This window comes from Apostichopus japonicus, chromosome 5, assembly GCF_037975245.1.
Source record: "Apostichopus japonicus isolate 1M-3 chromosome 5, ASM3797524v1, whole genome shotgun sequence".
In the NCBI taxonomy this organism is placed as follows: Eukaryota; Metazoa; Echinodermata; class Holothuroidea; order Aspidochirotida; family Stichopodidae; genus Apostichopus; species Apostichopus japonicus.
The window spans coordinates 2,722,700-2,744,736 of NC_092565.1; the positions used below are offsets into that span (position 1 = coordinate 2,722,700).

At 37.6% G+C, this 22,037-nt stretch overlaps 1 protein-coding gene across 4 annotated transcripts; it reads right to left on the reverse strand.

Annotated features, from left to right (window-relative positions):
* Positions 1 to 9,770: 9,770 nt before the first annotated feature.
* LOC139967296 (uncharacterized) lies at positions 9,771 to 17,332 on the reverse strand. Of its 4 annotated transcripts, none has more exons than XM_071970946.1 (3): positions 16,909 to 17,332; positions 14,778 to 15,095; positions 9,771 to 11,256 (listed from the first exon to the last, which is right to left on the reverse strand). In XM_071970946.1, the coding sequence occupies exons 2-3, from the start codon at positions 14,879 to 14,881 to the stop codon at positions 10,326 to 10,328; spliced, it is 1,035 nt and encodes a 344-aa protein (XP_071827047.1). In that variant the 5' UTR covers positions 14,882 to 15,095; positions 16,909 to 17,332; the 3' UTR covers positions 9,771 to 10,325. The 4 variants fall into 4 exon arrangements, with proteins under 4 accessions (XP_071827047.1, XP_071827046.1, XP_071827045.1 ...); XM_071970945.1 differs by having other exon boundaries at positions 9,771 to 11,259; positions 16,909 to 17,331; XM_071970944.1 differs by lacking the exons at positions 14,778 to 15,095; positions 16,909 to 17,332 and adding an exon at positions 11,837 to 12,206.
* Between the last annotated feature and the right edge of the window lie 4,705 nt (positions 17,333 to 22,037).

Here is a 22,037-nt window from a genome sequence, read left to right on the forward strand (position 1 = left end):
ACATATATTGGAACTTAGATATAACGACTTGAACTTAGGTCGTATCGAAATATTTATCTTTTTTTAAAGATGGTTTAGATGGTTTGCTTAGAAAGTCTCTCGGTGCAAACTGAATCTAGAAGAAACGTTGACATGCTAAAAGAATGTTATACTGGTATTAAAGAAAACACGGTGCTTTCCGCACACCAAAGTTTTCAGCGGAAAACTACGTTTTTTGTCAGCGGAAAATAGCAGTTCTTTTGGAGGAGCAGAATGGCTTACCGAACTAATTACGCACATTGGAATGATTAAGGAGGATGGAGGAGGGGAGAATTTGTCGGGAGCAGGATAGAATTTGGCTCCGAGACTTTAGATTCTCAGGATAGATTAGCTTCGGGCGAGGAATGCTGATTTAATACAAATGGCGGTGATAATTAATTATAGTTAAACAGCACCACCAGTTGGTTATAAATATGTCCTGAAAAAAAAAGTGACGTCGAGCTGCCGTATGGAATAGTTTGGTCAAGATTGCTTTTCAGGAGAAATTCAACCGCACTATTGTATATATATTCCGACACAACAAGAGAAAGGTTTTCTTTTAACAGTCCCAAATATAATAGACCAAAAGTGTCTTCACCAATAAAAGAAGTATAGGTGGTAGCTGAAATAAAAGACACTAAGATTTCTGTCATTGTGTATTTCAATTTAAAACCAAAAGAACCTGTCTCCAAACGACATTCAAACCGCCTTTTACCTTTCTTAAACCATGACTACGCGGATCTCATTTTAATACTTCACTTATTCCATGATTATGCGGGCCTCTTTTAGCCATTTTAAGCAGACCGGTAAACCCGCATGCCTCCTGTAAATTATAAGAAGCTTAACTTCCCTGACATGCAGGGCCGTATTTAGACATATGGAGGCCCGTGGGCAACCTTCAGTAGTGAAGGCCCACAACACCCTAATGATCGCCGTCCTGGGGGAGGGTTCTAAGGGAAGGGGTGGAATTTTTGTCATTACAACAAAAGTTATGAATGATAAGATGTCTGCATCTACAGAGAAAAGATATTTATGTTAAAATCATCTTAATAAATTTGTGTTAAATCAATAAACCTGAGACTCTTGTCCACTTGTGGACTAGACAAACAACAACATAATAAACAATATACAAAAGGCAAACTACAGGATGATGGTAAATTGTAAATGCAATAGGTTTGGAGTGGGGTGGGGAGGGGGGGTTGAGAGGGCAGAGGTTTAGTTAAGTCTTCATTGTGTTTATTCTTACTAGCTAAGAACTCATTTATGCAATATCAGTGCAATATATTATTTCAAACTTGCCACCAGTGCCTTTTATAGATATATGAAAACAACTAATAGCAGGAAATGTAAATCCAAATTTGAACCGTTTCCAAAGTAAATCTTTTCCCCAGCAATATTAAATCTATTGTTTTGTACTTTTTATTCCCATCATTTAGTTTCTTGTTTACTCGTATTGTGCTTTGTTTAGGTGCTTTAAATATGTCTTTCAACTGCGCTATATTCACCCATGTATTGTTTCAGATTAATCGTAAAATTAAGACTTTAGTTGTTTAATATCTTAGGCAGTTTTCTGTTTATGATTTGTATATAGAATTATGTTGATCATTAAAAAATAATAAAACCCCCACGGAGTGCCTCATACTATCAGGCTATCAGGCAATAATACAGTACGTGACATCTATGCGTCTCATTTGAAACATCCCATTGGGTGTATAGTCACGTACGCTCAACTTTACTGTAAAGTTCGATAGCTCAGTTGTAATTTCGTCACGATGTTCTGATGGAAGTACCATCATTTGTTCTGAGAAATAGTAAAGTAGCTTACAATAGCTTATGGCCTTGGCAAATACGTTTGCTCTAAATTGGCCAGTGGAAGTTCCACAGAGAGATAAAGGAAAGCTGCAAACATGAACGATACACACGTCACTGCTACATAGTTGAAAATCTGTAACACGAAGAAGAAATACAGAATAAATTTACCATTAATTAATTAATTAATGGGTGAATTAATTAAATCAAACGGACTGTGGTATACATCAATAATTAGTTAAAATCTCAATGTGTGTTTGTTGATTATTTTTGGAAAACAAACTTCGGAATCAGATTCAATATTTCTTATTCTAAATGCATTCTGGCCAGGTGGGTTTAATGGAGAAAAGCTGTCGCAATCGATATAAAGAAATTTATTTTCTGTTGCCCTTCTGGCGCGAACAATTTACCGTAAAATCACTGCGACCGCCCATATCAGCATGGTCTTTACACAAATGTAACCTATATATACTCATAACGTCCACTTTTTTACCCAATTTCTCGGAGGAAACGTCTGAAAACACCTGTTTATTCCTTCCAATGGAAGGATATGACACAATTTCGCAAGCTACATCGGTAAAGACCGAAAGAAAGATATATACTATTCAAGAGAATGGACCTAACACAGGCTAGCTCACAAATCCAACGCTCGTTAACAAAACAGAGAGATTTGATTGGCACATGATCTGTTTGGAAGGGCTTGCAAATATTGAATGAAGTTTGTAGAATCTTTAAAATGAGACATTAATAGTCTTTCAAAAAGTAACCCATTTCACTCTCATGGATTTTTTATGGTTGGTCATGAATCCCCAGAAATTGACTTTTTTTTATCATGTGCTGCAATTTGGAGGCAAAATAATTTGTTTTGACCTTGAATTTTAAACAAATCTGTGAAAAGAGATCGCGGAGGACGATGTCAACAAAATTGAAACAGCAAAGAAACAGACTAGCCTTTGGCAGACAAAAACAAACAAAGTTTAAGGTTTACAGTCAAGTTTGAGGCCAAGTCCCCCTCCCACGACTTTGCAACACGTAACCCCTGGTCATTGGTAACTTGTCACACCCACACACCAAAGTGTACACAATTCAAACAATCCTTCATAGAGCACTATCTCTACGCGTCCCCCGGGAGATTTCCCATAGGGTGCAGCCACAAACCGGCGCAGAGAACTATATTTACAAGTTACCTCGCAAGTCCCCATTTATACACCTGGGTGAAGAGAGGAGATAAAAAGTGCCTTGCCCAACGACACAACGTAATGATCTGGCCAGGATTCGAACCTGTAAACCATAGATCACAAGTCCACTGCCTTTAACCGCTTGACCACAACGCTCTCACGAACATCAGCAAGAGAGTTCCTTGACAAACTGGAAGAAATGGGGATTCGTTGTGCTAAAGTCCTTAGTTAAACGATCTGTCTCTTTAAAAGTGTTGCTATTGCATTTTTAGGCGGTTACAAAGAAAAAAAAAGGGTATGGTTGGTGAAGTGGGTTGAATGAGCGGAGGGGGATGGTGGGTGAGAGTGCCAGTTGGACTATACCACTGATACTTACCATAATAGGAGTAGTAGTATAAAATGGCTGTCCTAGATTGCCGATGAATGTCCGAAATACAATTATATGAATGAGATAGACCGTGTAAGACAAACGGCTCAATGGTACCCAGGCATGCCAACTAAGAAAGTTATTAATCCACCCTGGAGATATAAAGCAAATACAAATTGTGGTTAATACTAGATTTATCCACGTTGTAGAGTAAAGAGAGCTTTGCAATTACCACTTCCCCCTCATCCCCTTTCCGCCCCCCCCCCCTCTATGCCCATCCTCTCGACCCCGTAGATCACATCTCAATGGATTTATGATCAAGGGCCGAGATCTTAATATTTGTTTTTCATAAGTTCCTTGATGGGGACACCTTGTCCCACCTGATTCATTTGTTTGTCTGAGTATACTCTGCTAAATAACATTTGTCCTACAGTTTTTCATATCATTTCATATGCAGCTTGTGTCTCCACATGGCATTTTCAGAAATCACCCCAACGTAAGTAACTTAACAGTCTTTGATTTAATAATAATAATAATAATTATATTACTGAGGAAGATTGGTCTTTTTATTGTTCAGTGCCATTCAAGTGTTCTAGTGATGTTAATTTGAGGTGGTTTCAGTATAGGCTGCTTCAGAGGATTATCCCGTCCAATAAGTACTTGCATTTAATAAAAGCAATTACTCATGACACTTGTACTTTTTGTCATAGGTATGTTGAGACAATTGAACGTTTGTTCTATTATTGCCCACTCTCAGTTAGGCTTTGGAATCATCTCCAAACTTTGTTAAACAATATAGATATTGGTATAGTACTAGACATTAAGACAGTGTTGTTTGGTGCGGACATTGCCAGAGAGCTGAATTTGATTATAATTTTAGTTAAGAAATTCATTTTCAACTGCAAAGTACGGAAAGAAATTCCACTGCAGAATAAGTTACTATTGTTTCTGAGGGACTATTTTCTATTACAAAAAAACATTTTGTTGCGTAATATGAAAAGCAGTGTTTGGATGAAATATTGGTACCCTTGGTATAATTGTTTACAACTTCAGAATGTATTAAAATAAATACTTTTTAGTTTTATCTAGGAATTTTCACTAAGTCACCACTAGAGTGCTATATTATGTTAAGTTATAGTTGCAAGAGAAATAAAAAAAAAGAGAGAGAGAGAGAAAAAAAAATAATAGTAATAATAATAATGGATTGATATGATTACGAGCCAGTGATGTCAACGTGACAAGTACCTCGGCTTACCGGTCTCCAGGTATTTTACTTTAGAAATCCTGCGAAAATATTCCACTATACTCGATTGTGTAGTATATTCTGTTCTTATTGCACTATCCGTGTGAACTGATCAAAAAATGCCACGAGGACGACCAAAAGGTAGCGTAAATCGTAAAATTGTCAACGACTCTGCAACTCAGCTTAGGCTAATTTCCAGCCTAACGTCGCTAAGCCAACCCAACCCATGTATACGTGTTGACGTGGACTCAGACACAGAACAGGATTTTGCACAAGATGTTAATGGAAGTGTAGATATAGCCTTTTTTAGGGAAAGAACCTGGGTACGAAAACCAAACTACCAAACAACTGATCCGCTCTCAACCCCAGTCCCCCTGCATCGGGACTGTGACTGTGTGATCATCGTCAGGTGTGCATCACCATTCCCCTCGAAAGGGAACAGATACTACACATGATATAGACTACGTAGGACATTTGTGCGTGAGCTTAACTCCATTCAAGTCGAATTTAGATTTAAGGCATTCAATGTCTGAATTACGTAACGAGAACGCTGCCTTAGAGGAGAAATGCTCTTCTCTTGATGGGAAAGTGATCAGACTTGAGGAGGTATCCAGTAACGTTTTTAACATAGCTTTAGATAAGCTCGGGGTGAGCTAAGAACCAATTTCAAGGCCCGGGACGAGTGTCTTTCTGCCATTTCCGTCCACAATCTTGTTGATATTTGGAGAGAGAGGAATCCCCTACTTAAAGATTTCACCTGGCACTCCAACATTGCTGATATTCACTGCCGCTTAGGTTTTTTTCTTGTTTCTCGCAGTTTTGTAGCCAATGTTATTAATATTAATTTCATCCTCCTCTTCAGTCCGATCATTATATTGTTGTACTTTCAATTAGTACTCATGAAGAACGTATAGGGGACGGGGGTATTGGAAATTTAATAATTCTCTTTTATATGATATCAACCATAATAACCTTGACAATGATCTATTTGTAACTGAGTTTATCAATCTTTATGACATTGACCCTTCATCTAGTTGGGATGGAATTAAATTCAGTATTTTTTGGACGTAACTATTAAGTATTCTATAACAAAAAGCGAAGAAATCTCGTAATTATGAAAATGAGGTTTTGCGTAATATTTCAACTCTCGAGCGGCTCTCCTATGCATGTAACTCTGAAGAGATTTGTGGCAAGCTTTCCGATGCTCGGGATAAGCTTAATGTTATTTATCACGATAAATTTCAGGGAATTATCGTAAGGTCTAGGGCTAGGTGGGTAGAGGCTGGAGAAAAGAGCTTCAAATGTTTTCTGAACCTTGAAAAGAGAAATCGTAGTAACAAAAAGTATTTTCCGTTTACAGTTAGAGAATGGTCGTTTTATTCACAAGAATGAGGAGATTGTGCAGGACATCCGTAATTTTTACAGCTCCTTATATGCCCGCTCTTCGAGTTATAGTTATGACTTAATCTCTGACCTTCCTGATTCAGTCACTTTAAATGATATCAATATTGACCTCTGTTACGGCAGACTCTCACTTGAGGAATGTTATCAGGCTTTATTTTCTATGCCGAATGGGAAGTCTCCTGGCACCGACGGGTTTTCGACTGATTTCTATTATCACTTCTGGCCTGTTATAGGGAAGTATGTTGTTGAATCTTTCAATTTGCTTACAACCGTCACTGTTTATCTCCGGAGCCAAACAGGGGTATAATTACTCTAATTCGTAAACCAGATAAAGATCATGAACAGCTGAGTAACTATAGACCGATTAGCCTTTTGAATACTGAGTATAAAAGCTTGGATCAATCTCGCATTTCGTGTGAAGGAGTACCCTATTGAGTTCAAGATCCCTATTGTTTTTGGTGGAGGTCCAAGTCCATTTGGGGTCGCTAGAGGTCAAATTGTGAAACCTTGTAAACACGATAACTCAAGAAGGGAAGGTTGGACGAATCTCATATTCAGTATGTAGTTGGTACATGTTCAGTACAAGATTTTATTGAGGTCAAAGGTCAGTTGGAGTCACCAGACGCCAAATTGTGGAAACCTTCTTTTATAAGCTACCGTATCTCCCACCGACCAGCCTTTCAGATACATGTGCGTTACGCCTCATACGAATAGGAGGCTATCGGCAATTGGAAATGAGCTTATGGGCATCCGTATAATCTAAAATTGAAAAGACGAACATATTTGCAATGCCTTCAACGTGCCGCTCGGAACCTTATTTTTCGCGCAGAAAGGTGTGCTTTGTATTTCAGCGGTTCTATTGGACGTTTTCCGTCGTATTTATTTCAGGTTGGATGTAGTTCGTTGTGACCAGGCAGCGTTAATGAAACTTAACAGTTCGTCTAGTTAGATTTTTTAATATGACCAATTCGAAATAATTGTGTTAAACGGTCTTAGTTTGGCAGTGAGTTCACGAGCTTTTGTCTGGATCGGCTGTTGATCTCAATTTGTGTAGTCTCTTCCACCAGTTTCAGCATAGCTAGGCCTTAAAAGTAACTGTGAGCAATTTTATGTTGTCTAGGCCATCCGGTTGGGTAGAATAGGGTACGTTAACACAACAACGTGAAGAATACCAGTCAGAATACCAACACACTTAAGATGGCAAACCATGTCCTTAATTATTTCTTAAGGTATTTTCCTACTGGCTATCAGTCATAATTCGCAAAGTATCGAACAATTTAAGGAGTTTTGAGACTGACCTGTGTTTACCATGCCATAGTGGTATTGTAACAGCTAGTAGTTCTGGTTATACTAACAAGCAGGAGTCTAGTGCATTGAAGTCATCGAAACCTCAAAACATTTTGCATTCTGGTTAAGTGCAAATATTATTCCATATTATTGCATTCTCTCACTAATTTATCATTTAAGGCAATCAAATTCGGTACCACTTTGATCGCGTGATCCCTCGGCTGTGTACTTTGAATTCTTGCCATTCTTTTACAACTTTGCTTTGGATTATAGCCATGCGTTTGATAGAATTATCTTTGAGGTATTGTAATTAATACTAATTTTTTTAGTGGTCCGGGGGATTCCCCCCCCCTGCCCCCAAACTGTGACTGTGTGATCATCGTCAGGTGTGTATCACGGTTCCCCTATACATGGTTGATGGTGATATAACACGTGATCACGGCTCAGTGCCAAAATGCATGGCAGTTATGACCAGGGAGTTGTTATGGAACAACTCCCTGGTTGTAACAAGTCTGCACGTATTAAAGTGCACAAAATAATACCGTATAAAGAAGTAACCTGTATAATGGCTATTATAGACCAGGGAGTTGCTTAACAACTCCCTGAATAGACTAGGTATATATATTGTTCAATATTGATAACTGTCTAGATTACGAACTAATTACACGGGTATGCCTATACTTCCTTTAATTGTGAAAGACACACACGAACGGGTTTACTAACAGGTTTTTTACTATAGGCTCCGTGAGTGTGGTATTCAGTGGTTTGCCCCGCAGCAATAATCGTAATTATGTAGTTCACCCATGCATGTGAACTTTGACACCGGGTCTCTAAAAATCTCTTGTATTTAATCGTTTAGATCTTCAGTTAAATTCCAATAAAAAACAGTTCACACAACACAAATCAAGTCACTATAAACAGTGTTACTATAGGAACAATCGGTGACCATTCCCTGCAAAGTTATATCACAGCGCACTGTTCCCAATACTCACCATACTATAACTACGCGGAGTCGGGACAATGCCGTAGCTAGGCCGGGCAATGGACAGGGGGAGGGTGGGGGTGGGGGAGAGAACTTCTACCGTGCAGACTATTGTACCCTCATATGTGCCACTACCATATGTACTAATGCTTACAAGACACGAATATTGTTCCCCTCCTTAAAGTAACAACTAGCTTGTAACAACAATATGATATAATTCAAACTGACAAATTTATAATATGCAACAGTACATTAAGGCTTTGTTATAGAATATTGACAATAACAGTTTTATGAAATGAATGTGTTGAAGCAACAATTTTTACTTTACTTTTCATAATATGTTATCATTTAATAATAATAACGTAACAGCAAAGAGAAAAAACACTGATCATTCTGTTACAGAAAAGGAGTAGTTTGTGATAACGGAAAACCATTTAGGCCTACTGTTCCAGCTGCCAATTTACACTTGCCAATGCTTGGTTACAAATTTCACCACAGATGCAATGTTTGAAGTGGACTTAGCTGTGACGCGTTTTCCACGTACCATTTCAGTGATGGCAGAGGGATGCGAAATTATTTTTCCCACTTTGACGCGGCCATATTAGCATAATGGGCGTGGACTATCGGTCGTTGTTACGGCTTATTGGTCTACGTCACAGACTATGCAGTGATATCTCTCGGGTGTTTGTTTGGGTGCTGAAAGTTCTCAATTAAGTTACATGTCAGGGATTCTAGTACACGTACCAGTACAATAAATAGTATAGTACAGAGGGACATTGCTATTTAGGCATAGTTATAGCAGGGAGCTGCTACTCTAACAGTAGCAGCTCCCTGGTTATAGTTAATACAGACGCAAGTGACAACTGTTTAATCAAATGGGTAGAATATTTCAAGTCCGTAACAATACCCAGTAGCGTACGTAAACTAATGATGAAAGCACGTAGGCTCCTTACTGTCGTTTAAAAGGGGGTTCATTTATAAATGAACAAATAATTTAGAATGATGGATAAAACAATATGGGGCACAATACAATACATGTATCTTTGTAGGTTTCTAGCATTGAAAGGTCAGTGGGCCTACCTGGTGTAATATGAAGTGTAATAATCAATACCACGGGAGGTTCATTTATAACTTTTCCAGACCCTGCTGTCACGGGAGGTTCTTCTCCAAACTTTTCCAGACACGGGAGGTTCATAACACATCTAATAAACAAACACAGTTTGATTTTGTGATGGAATTTACCTCAAGAGCTCCATAAGACCCGATTGACTGGGAGGAGCAGTCGCACATCATCATGGATCTCATGAAGTCATGTCTTAGGCCTGAGTATATTAGGCCTGAGTATATTAGGCCTGAGTATATTATTAAAGAGCTATACGTAAGAGCTCGAAGTCGAAGTCACAAACTTGCCGGCCTGTGACGTATTTCATAAGCCACGCCCATGTGGCCGCGTCGAAGTGGGAAAAATAATTTCGCCAGCGGGATGCGTCTACTCTTACGTCACTGTGAGATGAAGGGTACTTATACAGGTGGCATACTCCTATTAGAGTCTACACCGGTCCGCCTGAATTTTCTCCTATCTCAGGAAAAGTGCCAAAGTGCAGTAGAAGAACATATTATATGATAAGTTATCAATCAGGATCTGGTTTTTGTGGCTTGTATGTTGAAGAACATGAATGGAAGTACAAGTGGTACAAACATTGGGTCAATAGAGGCAATGTTTGACCTCTTTAGGCCTACAGGAGCAGCGTACGAAAATTGCTACTGAGAAACTAGGTTTGTTTACAAGTGACGAAAACAAGTTCAGGATCGGATAGCAAACTGTTGCATGGTCATGATACGTAAACTCGATGGTGCCATGAAAGGCCAACTTGTCAGCTATCCAGTGATGGGTTGCATTTAGATTTAGTGAGAACTTCTATCTAGACTAAGAGACCAGATTACATTTAGGATTTAGTGTGTAAGTCAATGGGGCTTTTAATGGGTGTATGCTAATTTACAGTGTCTGACATTAATATAAAGCAAAATGTATCAGTTTCACTCCTTCAACAATTCAGTTTCTCTTTGGAATATTTCTTGTGCTTTACTATAAAGTACTACATCAGGATAAAGTAATTTGACTACAACTGGATTATCTTTCAACTGTTTCTTAAGATCCTCTATGTTTTGATGTTCTACAGATTCATCTATATCATCACCATAAATCCCTTTATTCATCCAAAGTCCTTTACATACGTCAAAAAATTCCATTCCATATGTCTTTCTTAAAAGCTTCAAGGTCATTTTTAATTCCTCTTGCAAGCCGATAACAGCGAATATTTTATCGAGTTGACTCGCTACATAATTAACGTAAGTTTCGTTGTTAGCTGATGCGAAAACTTCCTCCTCTGTTACAAACTCGCAAGTCCTTTTTTCGCTCATTGGACACATTACTGTACGGTGTAATTGAAAGAAAAAGAGACTATGTTGAACTCGCTGTGCCCATTCTGTGATCGGCAGTTTGATACAATCATCCTTGCCCGTTCCGGGTGGGTCGTTTTGCTGTATACATTCGAAGTATAAAGATACCAGCCTATCATATGGTTCTCGCACTAAAGTGAAGTATGAACAATCCTTAGCTTGAACATGACCGCATATGCCGAAACTGTCTGAACCCATAAATATATCATATGGACATGTTTCAGCGAGAGGCGTCAATTCTATATCAAATCGTTTCTCCAAGTGTAATAAATATGGGTTTGATTTCCGTTCTCGTTTGGCGACCATTGATAGGCATTCTTTGATCGTGGTTCCACCACACTTCGGCACATGCACGAAGGTTATTACGGAATTACGGAAAGTGTCGCTGTTACCGTTGGAATGTAAAAAGAAATTTGGGAGGGAATCACAAGTATTGACTGCCGCTACTTCACGACATCCTATTCCAGTAGATTTCGATCGACTCTCCCAAGTTATAATCCGGCTATATCTGCTGAAAATACAAGAAAAAAAAGTGACAAACATTACCTTAAATTGAAACCATACAACACCAAACTAGATGGCAATCAGATTAGGTCGACACACTCATTTGCCTACTGGGTAAGTGTGTGAGCAGATTAGACTAGGTCTTGAAAAACAGTCCAATCACCTATAGGGTTGGTGTGGGGAGGGGCTGGAACAGTTGGGCATGGGTGACTGGTGCACTGGAGGGACGGGAAGGTTAGGAAAGGACGGGAAGTGAAAGCTGCTACTTAAAGTCACCCCACCCCTCCCCGCCAGTGTTTAAGTCTTAAACACTGGCGGGGAGGGGTGGGGGATTGATGTATACCTTATAAAATACAACATTTTGGTAAAAGATAGTTTGAGAACCTTTCTACGTTTTCGGGGTGAAAAGAGAGGGAGAAGAGAAGGACCCGGAAGCGAAGATGGGGGAAGAGGCAGCACTAATATATCCTTCAAATATATTTCATGAAGGGGAGGATCGTTAATAAAATGCACTGGGCAGAATATGATATCGTTAAGTTTAACTTTATTTCAACGATGAGAAAAGGAAAAGCGATACTTCTTACCTTTGGAAAAGGTGCTCCCCGAGGAACACCTTTTCTTTCGACACCAGGTACATATATAAACAAAGAAAGCTACCAATCGTAAACAATATCAAACGAACGATAAAATCCATCCGGATATTCATTGCGAGCAATTTTCCGGCGACTTTAAAATTGTCACGAACATTCCTCACTTTAAGACTCTTTCGGATATTTTCCGATAGTGAACATTTCCCCAAAATGCCAAGTCAAATTTTGCTCCAAAATTTGGCAAGCAATGCTTTTAGTTTTTGCCAACGGATTCCTATTCTTCAACGGACATATCTGAACAGCTTTAAATTTGCGGTACGACACTCCACACCTTTTAGTTATGTATCTACCGTATCGAGTGATTCTTAACCTCAAAACAGGTGGGCCGCCTTATATGAAAATCGTTCCAAAGGTATTGTCATAATTTTGATCAAAACCATTTTTCTTTTCTTTGTTCTCATTGTGATTTGTTTTGGTGTCTACGTAAAAATGCAAACAACTGCATAAGGTTATAATTGCTAACCACTGAGACGGAGCAGTTACAATGAAGTATATATATATATAGGCCTATATAATAATAATAATAATAATATATATATGTGTATATATATATATATATATATATATACATATATATACATATATATATATGTATATATATATATATATGTATATATATATATATATATATATATATATATATATATATATATATATATATTTATATATATAAACAGAACTAGTATTCATGTTCATGTTCGATACATGTGGCAAACGCCTACAGTGGAATTACGACCTTCCTTGCCGGTTTCGAACCTCTGGATATACAATAAGCGTCCATGGCCTATCGGTTAGGGTGTCCGCGTATAGAGCGGGAGGCCCGGGTTCGAATCCTGGTGGAGGCTGGGAGTTTTTTCACTGTTCTTAATTTCCAACTCATTGCGATTTTCAATTATATATATATATAAATATATATATATATTTATATATATATATATATATATATATATATGATTTTGATATAAATATATATAACCATTTATATAATATATTTTAATATATATATATATATTGATAATTGTCATCTATAAAATCTGTGTGTGTCATTAAGTCATGGATATTTAATAGTGCGACACCACTTGTTAATGTGTTCAGTACTTTCAGTGCTGTTTACAGTGAAGTAGGGGATTCCCACGTGTTCGTGGTGAGTAGTATATATTATGTAAAACCTTATCTTTTTGTCTATTGATAAATTGTTTTCACATTCAGAGACACTCTTCTATTTACGCACATCACAGTTGTACATTGAAGTACGATTCTTGAGATTTCTAAACCTCCTTTGGCCCCTCCCTAATGTTTATTTTCCCACCTAATCAAGAGGACACCGAAAATGTTGGCATGGTCCACCTCCAATAACGCTCCTGGAGATGTTGCATTTCTACTTTAAATCCCGCCCACTCATTAATATGCATGAATTATGCACCAACATCAACAGATAACATCTCTGGTTCATGGGATATCAATATCTAAGGCAAATATTAATTCAAACCGATTTTACGGTTCTTGAGATTTTCGTGCATGTTTACAAGGTGGCTTTAGCCAAAATATCATTTAACCACATGTCACCTATAGAATGAATAATTTTTCCAAACAGTTAAAGTGGCACTGAAAATGTCTATCTCACCACACAAATACTGCAGTTATGATTTTGTTTTTAAATTTTCAATTGAATTCGCCCCCACCGTTAACAAGCATGTAAAGTGCACAAAATCATTAGGGAATACCACTACGTCATACGATATCATTGTACCAAGGGTTAACTCAAACTGACCTACGGTTCGTGAGATTTGCAAGCCCGAGAGTCACATTACATACAAATACACGCACGTCAGGCTGACTACACAAAGTGTAGTCCCTGATCCTTATTCAGTATATGAACCCTTTTTTTTTTTTTTTTAATTATTCACATGTCTCGACGGCAAAAGACTGAAACTGTCACGTGCATGTCGCAAAGATCCCTTTCAATTTTTAGTTGGATAATGGACGTAATTGAAGATCGTTTCGTCCATATTCATGGGAATTTTCAAAAGCCTAATAAGTCTTACCAGAATATGTGCTAACATTATAAAGATCATAAACTATCTTTTCCAATAATAACGAAATCCAAGATTCAAAGTCTAATTTATCGTAAGATTTTAACAATCTTTTGTGCTTTTTATATCATCATCGTGTTTTTATGTTATCATCCTAAGTCATGGTGTCGCGTTCTGTCATCGTGCAAAAGGCTCATTACATGTGATAACTCTTTGTGGAACTCCAAAAAGCAACAATGAACCTTGTCAAACACATGGTCATCATATATTTTTGCATGACCATTGTGTACTTTTACATTACCATCCTAAGTTGTGGTGTCCTTTTTGCGTTCCATATATAATTGACCACGTGATGATGTCACGATCTTATTCAGGTTTTATACTGATAAGCCACAATATACTTCTTTGGTATTGTCGTATGGTTATCTTCAGATCATGTTCGGCAATCAAAAGTAGAAGTAGCGAAACAAATATATATGGTAATATGCATGAGGAAGATATTGATATCTCTGGTATCACCATATCGTTGCGGGTTTCCATTCCATATACCTTTCCACGTCAGCGAGCAGCACGTGAACTTATTTCGCAGTGCCTTTGACCGGGTCCCGTTTTTAAACGGTTGTTACAGCAGGACATAACATGAGATGACCCTTGATTCAAACTGGAGCTTTAATGATGAACTTTACTCAACTGTAACGTAAAGTTGCAAGTTCTGTTCTTAACACAATGTTTAACATTAGTTTATTTCTGACTGATTTCGGCAGATGGGGCATCCAAGTATCGTGAAGAACCAGAGACCTATACGGCTCTTTTGCAGTTATGATTAACTTACTCAAACTTACCTTTCACTTCCTAAGTTACTATAACGGTAGAAACCAACGACGAACAGGATACATGTTATTGACATGGTAACATTCCATGTTATATACCGTAATCGGACTCGCATGTTTTGACGGTGTTGTTTCTTCAGCGGAGGATTTGAGATATGTTTGTTAAAAAATCTATCGTGTTCGTAAGTGAAATGTACCGGGCCTTTAAGGATGGCGAGGGACACGTTGGCCAGTCAAATCAATGACAACGGTACAGATAAATCACGGTTCTCACTTGTAGAAACGTTCTTCCTAGAAGAATAGAATTTCGGAGCAATAGAAGAACAGCATCTGTAATAGAGAACACAAAAATATAGCAACCGTAAAATACGATGTCAATAGAAAAGGATATAGCTCTCTATCGATATCCACATATAATGAATGTAACCTTGGACGAATATCAGTTTTATGCATTTCGTGAATCTATATATCTCACACTAAGGGAGTGTTAGCTCAGTAGTTAACGCCGGTGCCTTTCAATCATAAGGTCGCGAGTTCGAGTCACCCCAAGATTAATGTGTGTCGTCCAGTTACAGAGTTGTTGACAATTGACAATTTATAATCATGGACGTTAAAATATGAATCTAAGAGGCTGACTTCAGTCAGCTTGCGGCTTTGATAAGCCAATGATGGCTTCTTCGCGAGTTCCTGCTTGCAGGAGGATATAAAATACATACATCATAAACGTCAGCTTAAACTAAGAATATCGATTCTACGACACATCATCACTACTCAACATACAATGTTACAGTACCCTTGGAATAACACAATAATCTATATACGTAGAGCACTGGGCATAAGACAGCTGAAACAGTATATCAATAATGTATAATAACTTATATCGAATCACTGTAATTGTACTTCACAATCTAACATATATGAATGTCATTAATGAATATGCAATAGCATCATGTAAATACTTTATACGACCACATCTATCGTCATAAACACACAATCAGTTTGTCGACTTTTCACCTAGAAACAAATAATGATAAACGTACGCAATTAACTATTATATGACCTTACACCAACACTATTAGGCCTTCTCTCATGTATCGTCGGAAGGAATACGTAAAACAGCAGAAATAATAATTAGATTTATCCTACGATATAGGTCTCTAAGCGCATCACAATATTACCTTGGTCAACGATAACCTGTCAAACATAGAAACAAACTCTTGATGTAGCCGAACTATACACACACATACATGTAAACATGAAGTAAATAACTTCATAAAATAACAAATATAAACAAGTTGAAAGTTGAAACAATTAAATCATAAAGTGAATAAGCATGAACGCCCGACAGATGCATTGACATACTGTATGAACCACTATATACTTAAATCAGTTGGCATAAAACTGATATAGCGCCCTTACTTACACAAGGGGGTAAAGTCAACAACTTAAATTGTTATAACGCTCTCAACTACAGAACCAACTCGGTTAAAATACCATGAGGTTGTGTACGGTAAATAATAATAATCGTCCTAACCCCTCCTAGCATCGGCCTAAAAGATGAAAATAACACGTATACACACACACACAAAAAAAGATAAAAATCAAATTGTACACTGCTCCGATAGTGCATGTTATGTCATGACCATAGCCACATATTAACTTATCCCTCAACTCCAACATTATTTAGAGAGTAAATGTCTTAAATTCAATGCCAAGGTGGAATGCATTATATCCTTTATTAGCACATCAGAACACAATCTCTTTGACTCTGAACAACCTAATATCATTGGTGGCGGGTATTCATCCGAAATAAAAATGGTTGATCAACAAAACAAAGTTAATTCTTTCACTCTTCGATTTTGAAACTCATATATCACGATGGTCATCTATCCCTTCATAAATGTAATTTCAACATAAGAATAACACAAAATTGGCATGCAATACAACACCTAACGCTAATATTCTAACGATGAATCTCGCGAAATACCACGCTATAAATAATAATCAGACTTAACTTATATTCACACTGGTGGTACCCAAATGGTTCAAATGTCATGCCACTTATAGAATTACTCTAATTAATTCACATGAACTTCAATAATTAGTGAATAATACATAGATACAGAATCATGATTGAACTCACCCCTTCAGAATAATCAGGGGCAAGAAGAAGAAGAAGACTAATGTCAGGCTCCAAAATAACATAAAATGTATGCTACAATGCGCAGGCTTATACATATACATATATATATGATGGTGCAATTAGATTTGCTGTGAGTGATGCCAGGTAAGGTGTAGCAGTGAACAAAGACAGCGACACGCCATGTAAACTCGGAATCCCACACATTGACGTCAAGGCCTATGATTTTATATCGAGGAAGTTGTAGTTAAGGAGTGTTAGCTCAGTGGTTAACGCCGGTGCCTTTCAATCATAAGGTCCCCAGTTCGAGTCACTCTAAGATTAATATGTTGTCCAGTTACAGAGTTGTTGACAAATTGACAATTCATAATCATGGACGTTAAATATGAATCTAAGAGACTGACTTCGGTCAACGTGCGGCTTTGATAAGCAAATGATGGCTTCTTTGCGAGTTCCTGTACGTAACAGTACGTAACAGTGATACTAAGCACAAAACAGGCTAAGGTCAACTTGAGGTACACATCCATCTTAAAAGTAAAACACCTAAAATACTCACATCCTAGTAAAACAACGTTATATGTATTTGAGCGAATAGTGTATCCCACTGGCGGATCCAGAGCCTTTGTTTGGGAGGGGCCAAAGTGGCATTATAGTGATATGGGGGAGGGGTCTAAGGGGAGGGGTATAAGGGGAGGGGGACACGGGGAGGGGGTGTCCCCCTCCCCTTTTGAATTTTTTTTGGAATCCTGGTGATGCCTACATGTAAACTGGTGGCACTTAGAAAGGCTTTTGTCACCCAAAATTTTCTGAGAATTATGCATTTTTTTGTGTGTAACATCAATACATTGAATAGTAGGTGATAATTCATTCTTTCCCGTGGCATGGAAATGTTCCCTGCTCGCCCCAATGAAAAGAAATATAGGCTAATTTGAGGTTCAAATGATGCTGTAAAGGAGGTTTTATACTCTATTATGCTAAATGCTAAAGAAATGATGGTTGCTAAGTCAAAATTTGATGCAAATTTTTTTATGTATACTTGACAATTACAATGCGGTTTTTTCGGACGCTTGTGCGGGTCAGCGGGTTTGGGTGTTAGAATGCGGGTCTAATTCCCGCGAATTGCGGGTCAGTTGGGAGCTCTGCATTTAATTTTAAACCAGAAAACGAAAAGGTTTAGACTAGTCTACCTCTGCTATTCCTCTCGATTTTTTTAATTTCCAATCATATGATTTAGCGGATGTTCGGAAACACTTTTTGGCTCACCTTTGGGGGGGGGCCATGGCCCCCCTTGGTCCCCTTGGATCCGCCACTGGTGTATCCTATGTTAACTCGTTGTACGCCTCTGATTGGCCCTTCTCATCAACTTAGGTATGGATAAGTTTATATCAACTTGTACGTCTGATCACCTAACGTTGGCTCAACGATTCTTTCAAGTTCTAGTTTTAACCCGACGCGGCCCAACAGTTCAATCTCCTGCTCATCAGTCCATATGGGGCCCGCCATTTTGACTTTCTAGCGCCGTCACCTGATTACACGACACTTCCTCATTGACTATCCATTAGGATTGGATTGCAGACGGGTCGTGGACAACCGCAAACTGCCACGAACCGAGTCAACTGCGGCGCGACGACTCACGACGCCACGACGAATATCAAACATGTTTGATAGGCCTACACCCGATTATGTCACGACTAGGACCGACTGTCGGATCTTGGTCTAGTTCACTCTTCATAATAGGTGTGGCCTTATCCAGATATTTATCTTTAATCAGAATTGTCGTATCATCGGCAAATGATGTCAAATGTAATTTATCAGAAGCAGAGATAATGTCATTAATGTACAATAAATACAGGAGAGGGCCAAGAATGGAACCCTGTGGCACACCGCATGTGATACGTTTATCAGTAGAGGCACAAACATTAACATTAACATACTGGGACCTGTTTGTCAGATAATCTGCCAAGCCAGTGAATATATTACCTCTTGAAACATATGAATATAATATCATAAGTAAAATGTTATGGTTGACTGTGTCAAAGGCCTTCGACAAGTCCAGAAATATAGGCATTACGTATTCTTTGTGATCTATGCCGGCCTCAGAAATCAAGTTTACAACTTTCGTGAACGCCATTTGCGTTGAGTGTTTTTCACGAAAATTGCGCATCGATTAGAACATCAAACTTCTTCACATAATCAAAACCTGTTATACATTAGCCGTTCAAATACTTTGACATAGCTGGAAGCACTGATATTAGCCTGTATAGTGTTACAATTTGGGGTTATCTTCTGATTTGAATATTGGAACTACCCTCGCAATTTTCTTGCCGTTAGGGAAGTTACCAGGGTCAATTGAGGCATTGATGATATGTGCTAGAATTTCAAAAATTTCGGGGAGATATTGCCTTGATAAGCTTTGAAGAAATATCACGGTAATCGGGACATTTATAATTTTGTAGTCAATTTATGGTCTTTAAGACTTCACATTTATCAGTATAAGAAACATACATAGAATTAGCATTGCAATAATCACCATTTGAATCAGTAGATTTATATTGGGAATGTTGCTTGAAAGCGTAGGGCCAATGTTTTACAAAACAAAAAATCATTAAGAGCGTTTGATATGGCTTCAGGATCAGAAAAAGATTTTCCCTTAAAACTTTCATTGGTATATAATGCAACACCACCACCCTTTTCCTATATTCCTGTCATTGTGAACAAAGTGGTAGCTATCAACCATTTGAAAATATATGGGAGAGACTGAATTTAACCACGTTTCACTAATTCCAAGAACAGAAAATTTACAGATGAATTCAGTATACTACACAGATAATCATTTTTTTGTAAGAGACTTCGTCTCTTAACATGTCACCAATTTCTCTATTCAATTGATCGAAATCAGCATATTGAGTAGAAACATATAAGAAATCGCTATTATCACATCCAAGATAGTTAGAATTAAAACGTTACCATAGATACAATGTTGATAATATTGGTAAACATTCAGAATCGGATAAAGATGATGACGAAGATTTATGTCCACTTGGAGGGTTTGACATGAAATAAGATAAAGAAAGAAAGAAACAACTAAACAAACAAACAAATAAATAAACAACAATATATGAGCGGACAATAAAGCCGATTGGGATACCCCAAAATAAAAAGCAAAGGTAACTTTCCTCTGTAGACCATGGTGCATCATAAGCTGGTAAGTAAGTCTAAAAGGAATGGTTCAGTTGTCATACATGTTTATGTTATATGAAAGAGGACAATAAAAGAAACACAATGGTGAAAAAAACTGTTCAAATATCTTTTTCGGTTAAAGAGATATTCAAGTGTAAAGTTTTATCAGATTGTGTAGAAACTGCTGAAATCTGACTAGCTGTGATGTCACATATTCACATTCCTGAAAAGTCTTTGTTTTTTTCTCTAAATATTTTGTGAGATTTCATGACTTTCAACCAAAAGATATGTCAGGATCTCTTATTTGTCAAAAGGAAGTATTTGAGATTAAACATCTGAAGAATTTTTTATTATATTATTTTCAAATGTGTTAAAAAATGTAAATAATTTTTAAAGAAATATATTCACAAATGTTAAGGAAGTGAGGATGTGACGTCACACCCTCACAGTAAGTCTTTCTACACCAGTCGTTTTCAAAGAAATTTTGATATCTTCAATGTGTCATATCTCCTTAACAGAGCATGCTATCATGGTAGTTTCTTCACTGTTCTTTTTGTGCTCTTTCATACAAAATAGACATGTCAAACACATGAACCAATCCTTTAAAGTCATACATATCATGGGGGGACTTGAGACATGTATTTAGATGATTGTGAGTAGAGTTCATTTAAAAGTGAAGGTTTAAGAAAAACTTGACATCACAAACTGGAGAGATCGTTCATACCATTGATCCTTTTCTTTAGGTCCTGTCCATTGGGTCCTATAACTATGACAAAGACCCTTCCGTAATTTCCGTCTAAATTCCAGGATGCTGTAGTCTTAGGATGATCACTGGAATTCTCAAAAGAGCCCGATTCGTCTTGGATGGCGATCCCTGATGATTTGAGTTTCAGTCTTGCTTTTATGATATCCGATCGTATTCGGTAGCTCGTGAACTCGACTATGATTGGTCGGTTTCCTTTTGTGTCATATTGGGAACATAGTCGTAATTTTTGAATAAATAGTTGGCATTTGGAAGTACAATGATGACAACTGGAAATAAGAATAAAGCTTACTTGGAATTACGATTTACGAAAAGGCTCATCCGGACCAGCACGCGTCTCGGATTTTAAACTATTGTGCAAACCAACAAAGCAAATCGTGAAGTTTTATGAATATTTGAATCTTTCATTTTGTATAAAAACAAATGTCTGCAGTATAGAAACGTTCTGCATTATTCTAGTTCCAAAGAAAAACAAAACTAGCATGAACGACACTATACCTGTTGCTTTCCTTTCTGTTGCAGTGGAAAGCTTGTGAACGCATTGTTTTAAGGCATCTCAATCCAATGGCAGGTGATTGCCTATTGCAACTTGCTTAAACTGGGTTAAACGTAACACAAGGGATGATATTTCTCAACTCCCACGTTGAACTATGTTTTTAAATATTTTGTGGGTGTTTCATTATCATTATCTAATTAATTTAGCGAGAATTCCATCTTCTGGGTGCCGTACGTGATTTCGTCTATAATAACGGTGCACCACTGGTCACTAATTTGTTTTTTCAGATGGTAGATGATCAAATGTCAGTAAACACTAACGGATGACATTGCCCTGATTTGTTTAATTTCAATAGAAAATGATAACATTTATGTTGACCGAAATTAGTTTCGTCAAATGTTGTGATAAGAATTTTCTTCAACTTCATGTGAAGTAAAGGAAAGATATGTTAATATATTTGAGGATAGTCTGTGCCGAATGGGATATTACCTTTCCCTTTTTGTTGGGGTACACCCCTCAGTCCGACAAGTTTTCAGTCCGACAAGTTTTCAGTCCGAAAATAAAATACACGTTTTCAGTCCGAAAATGAAATACACGTTTTCAGTCCGAAAATAAAATACACGTTTTCAGTCCGAAAATGAAATACACGTTTTCAGTCCGAAAATGAAATACACGTTTTCAGTCCGAAGATGA

What these genes read in the sequence shown, in the direction of transcription:
- LOC139967296 (XM_071970943.1), bottom strand. Translation starts at nt 11,958, where the DNA reads ATGAATATCCGGATGGATTTTATCGTTCGTTTGATATTGTTTACGATT. An exon ending in GGGGAGCACCTTTTCCAAAG is followed by an intron (nt 11,260 to 11,836) that starts GTAAGAAGTATC and finishes TTGTATTTTCAG; the next exon opens with CAGATATAGCCGGATTATAA.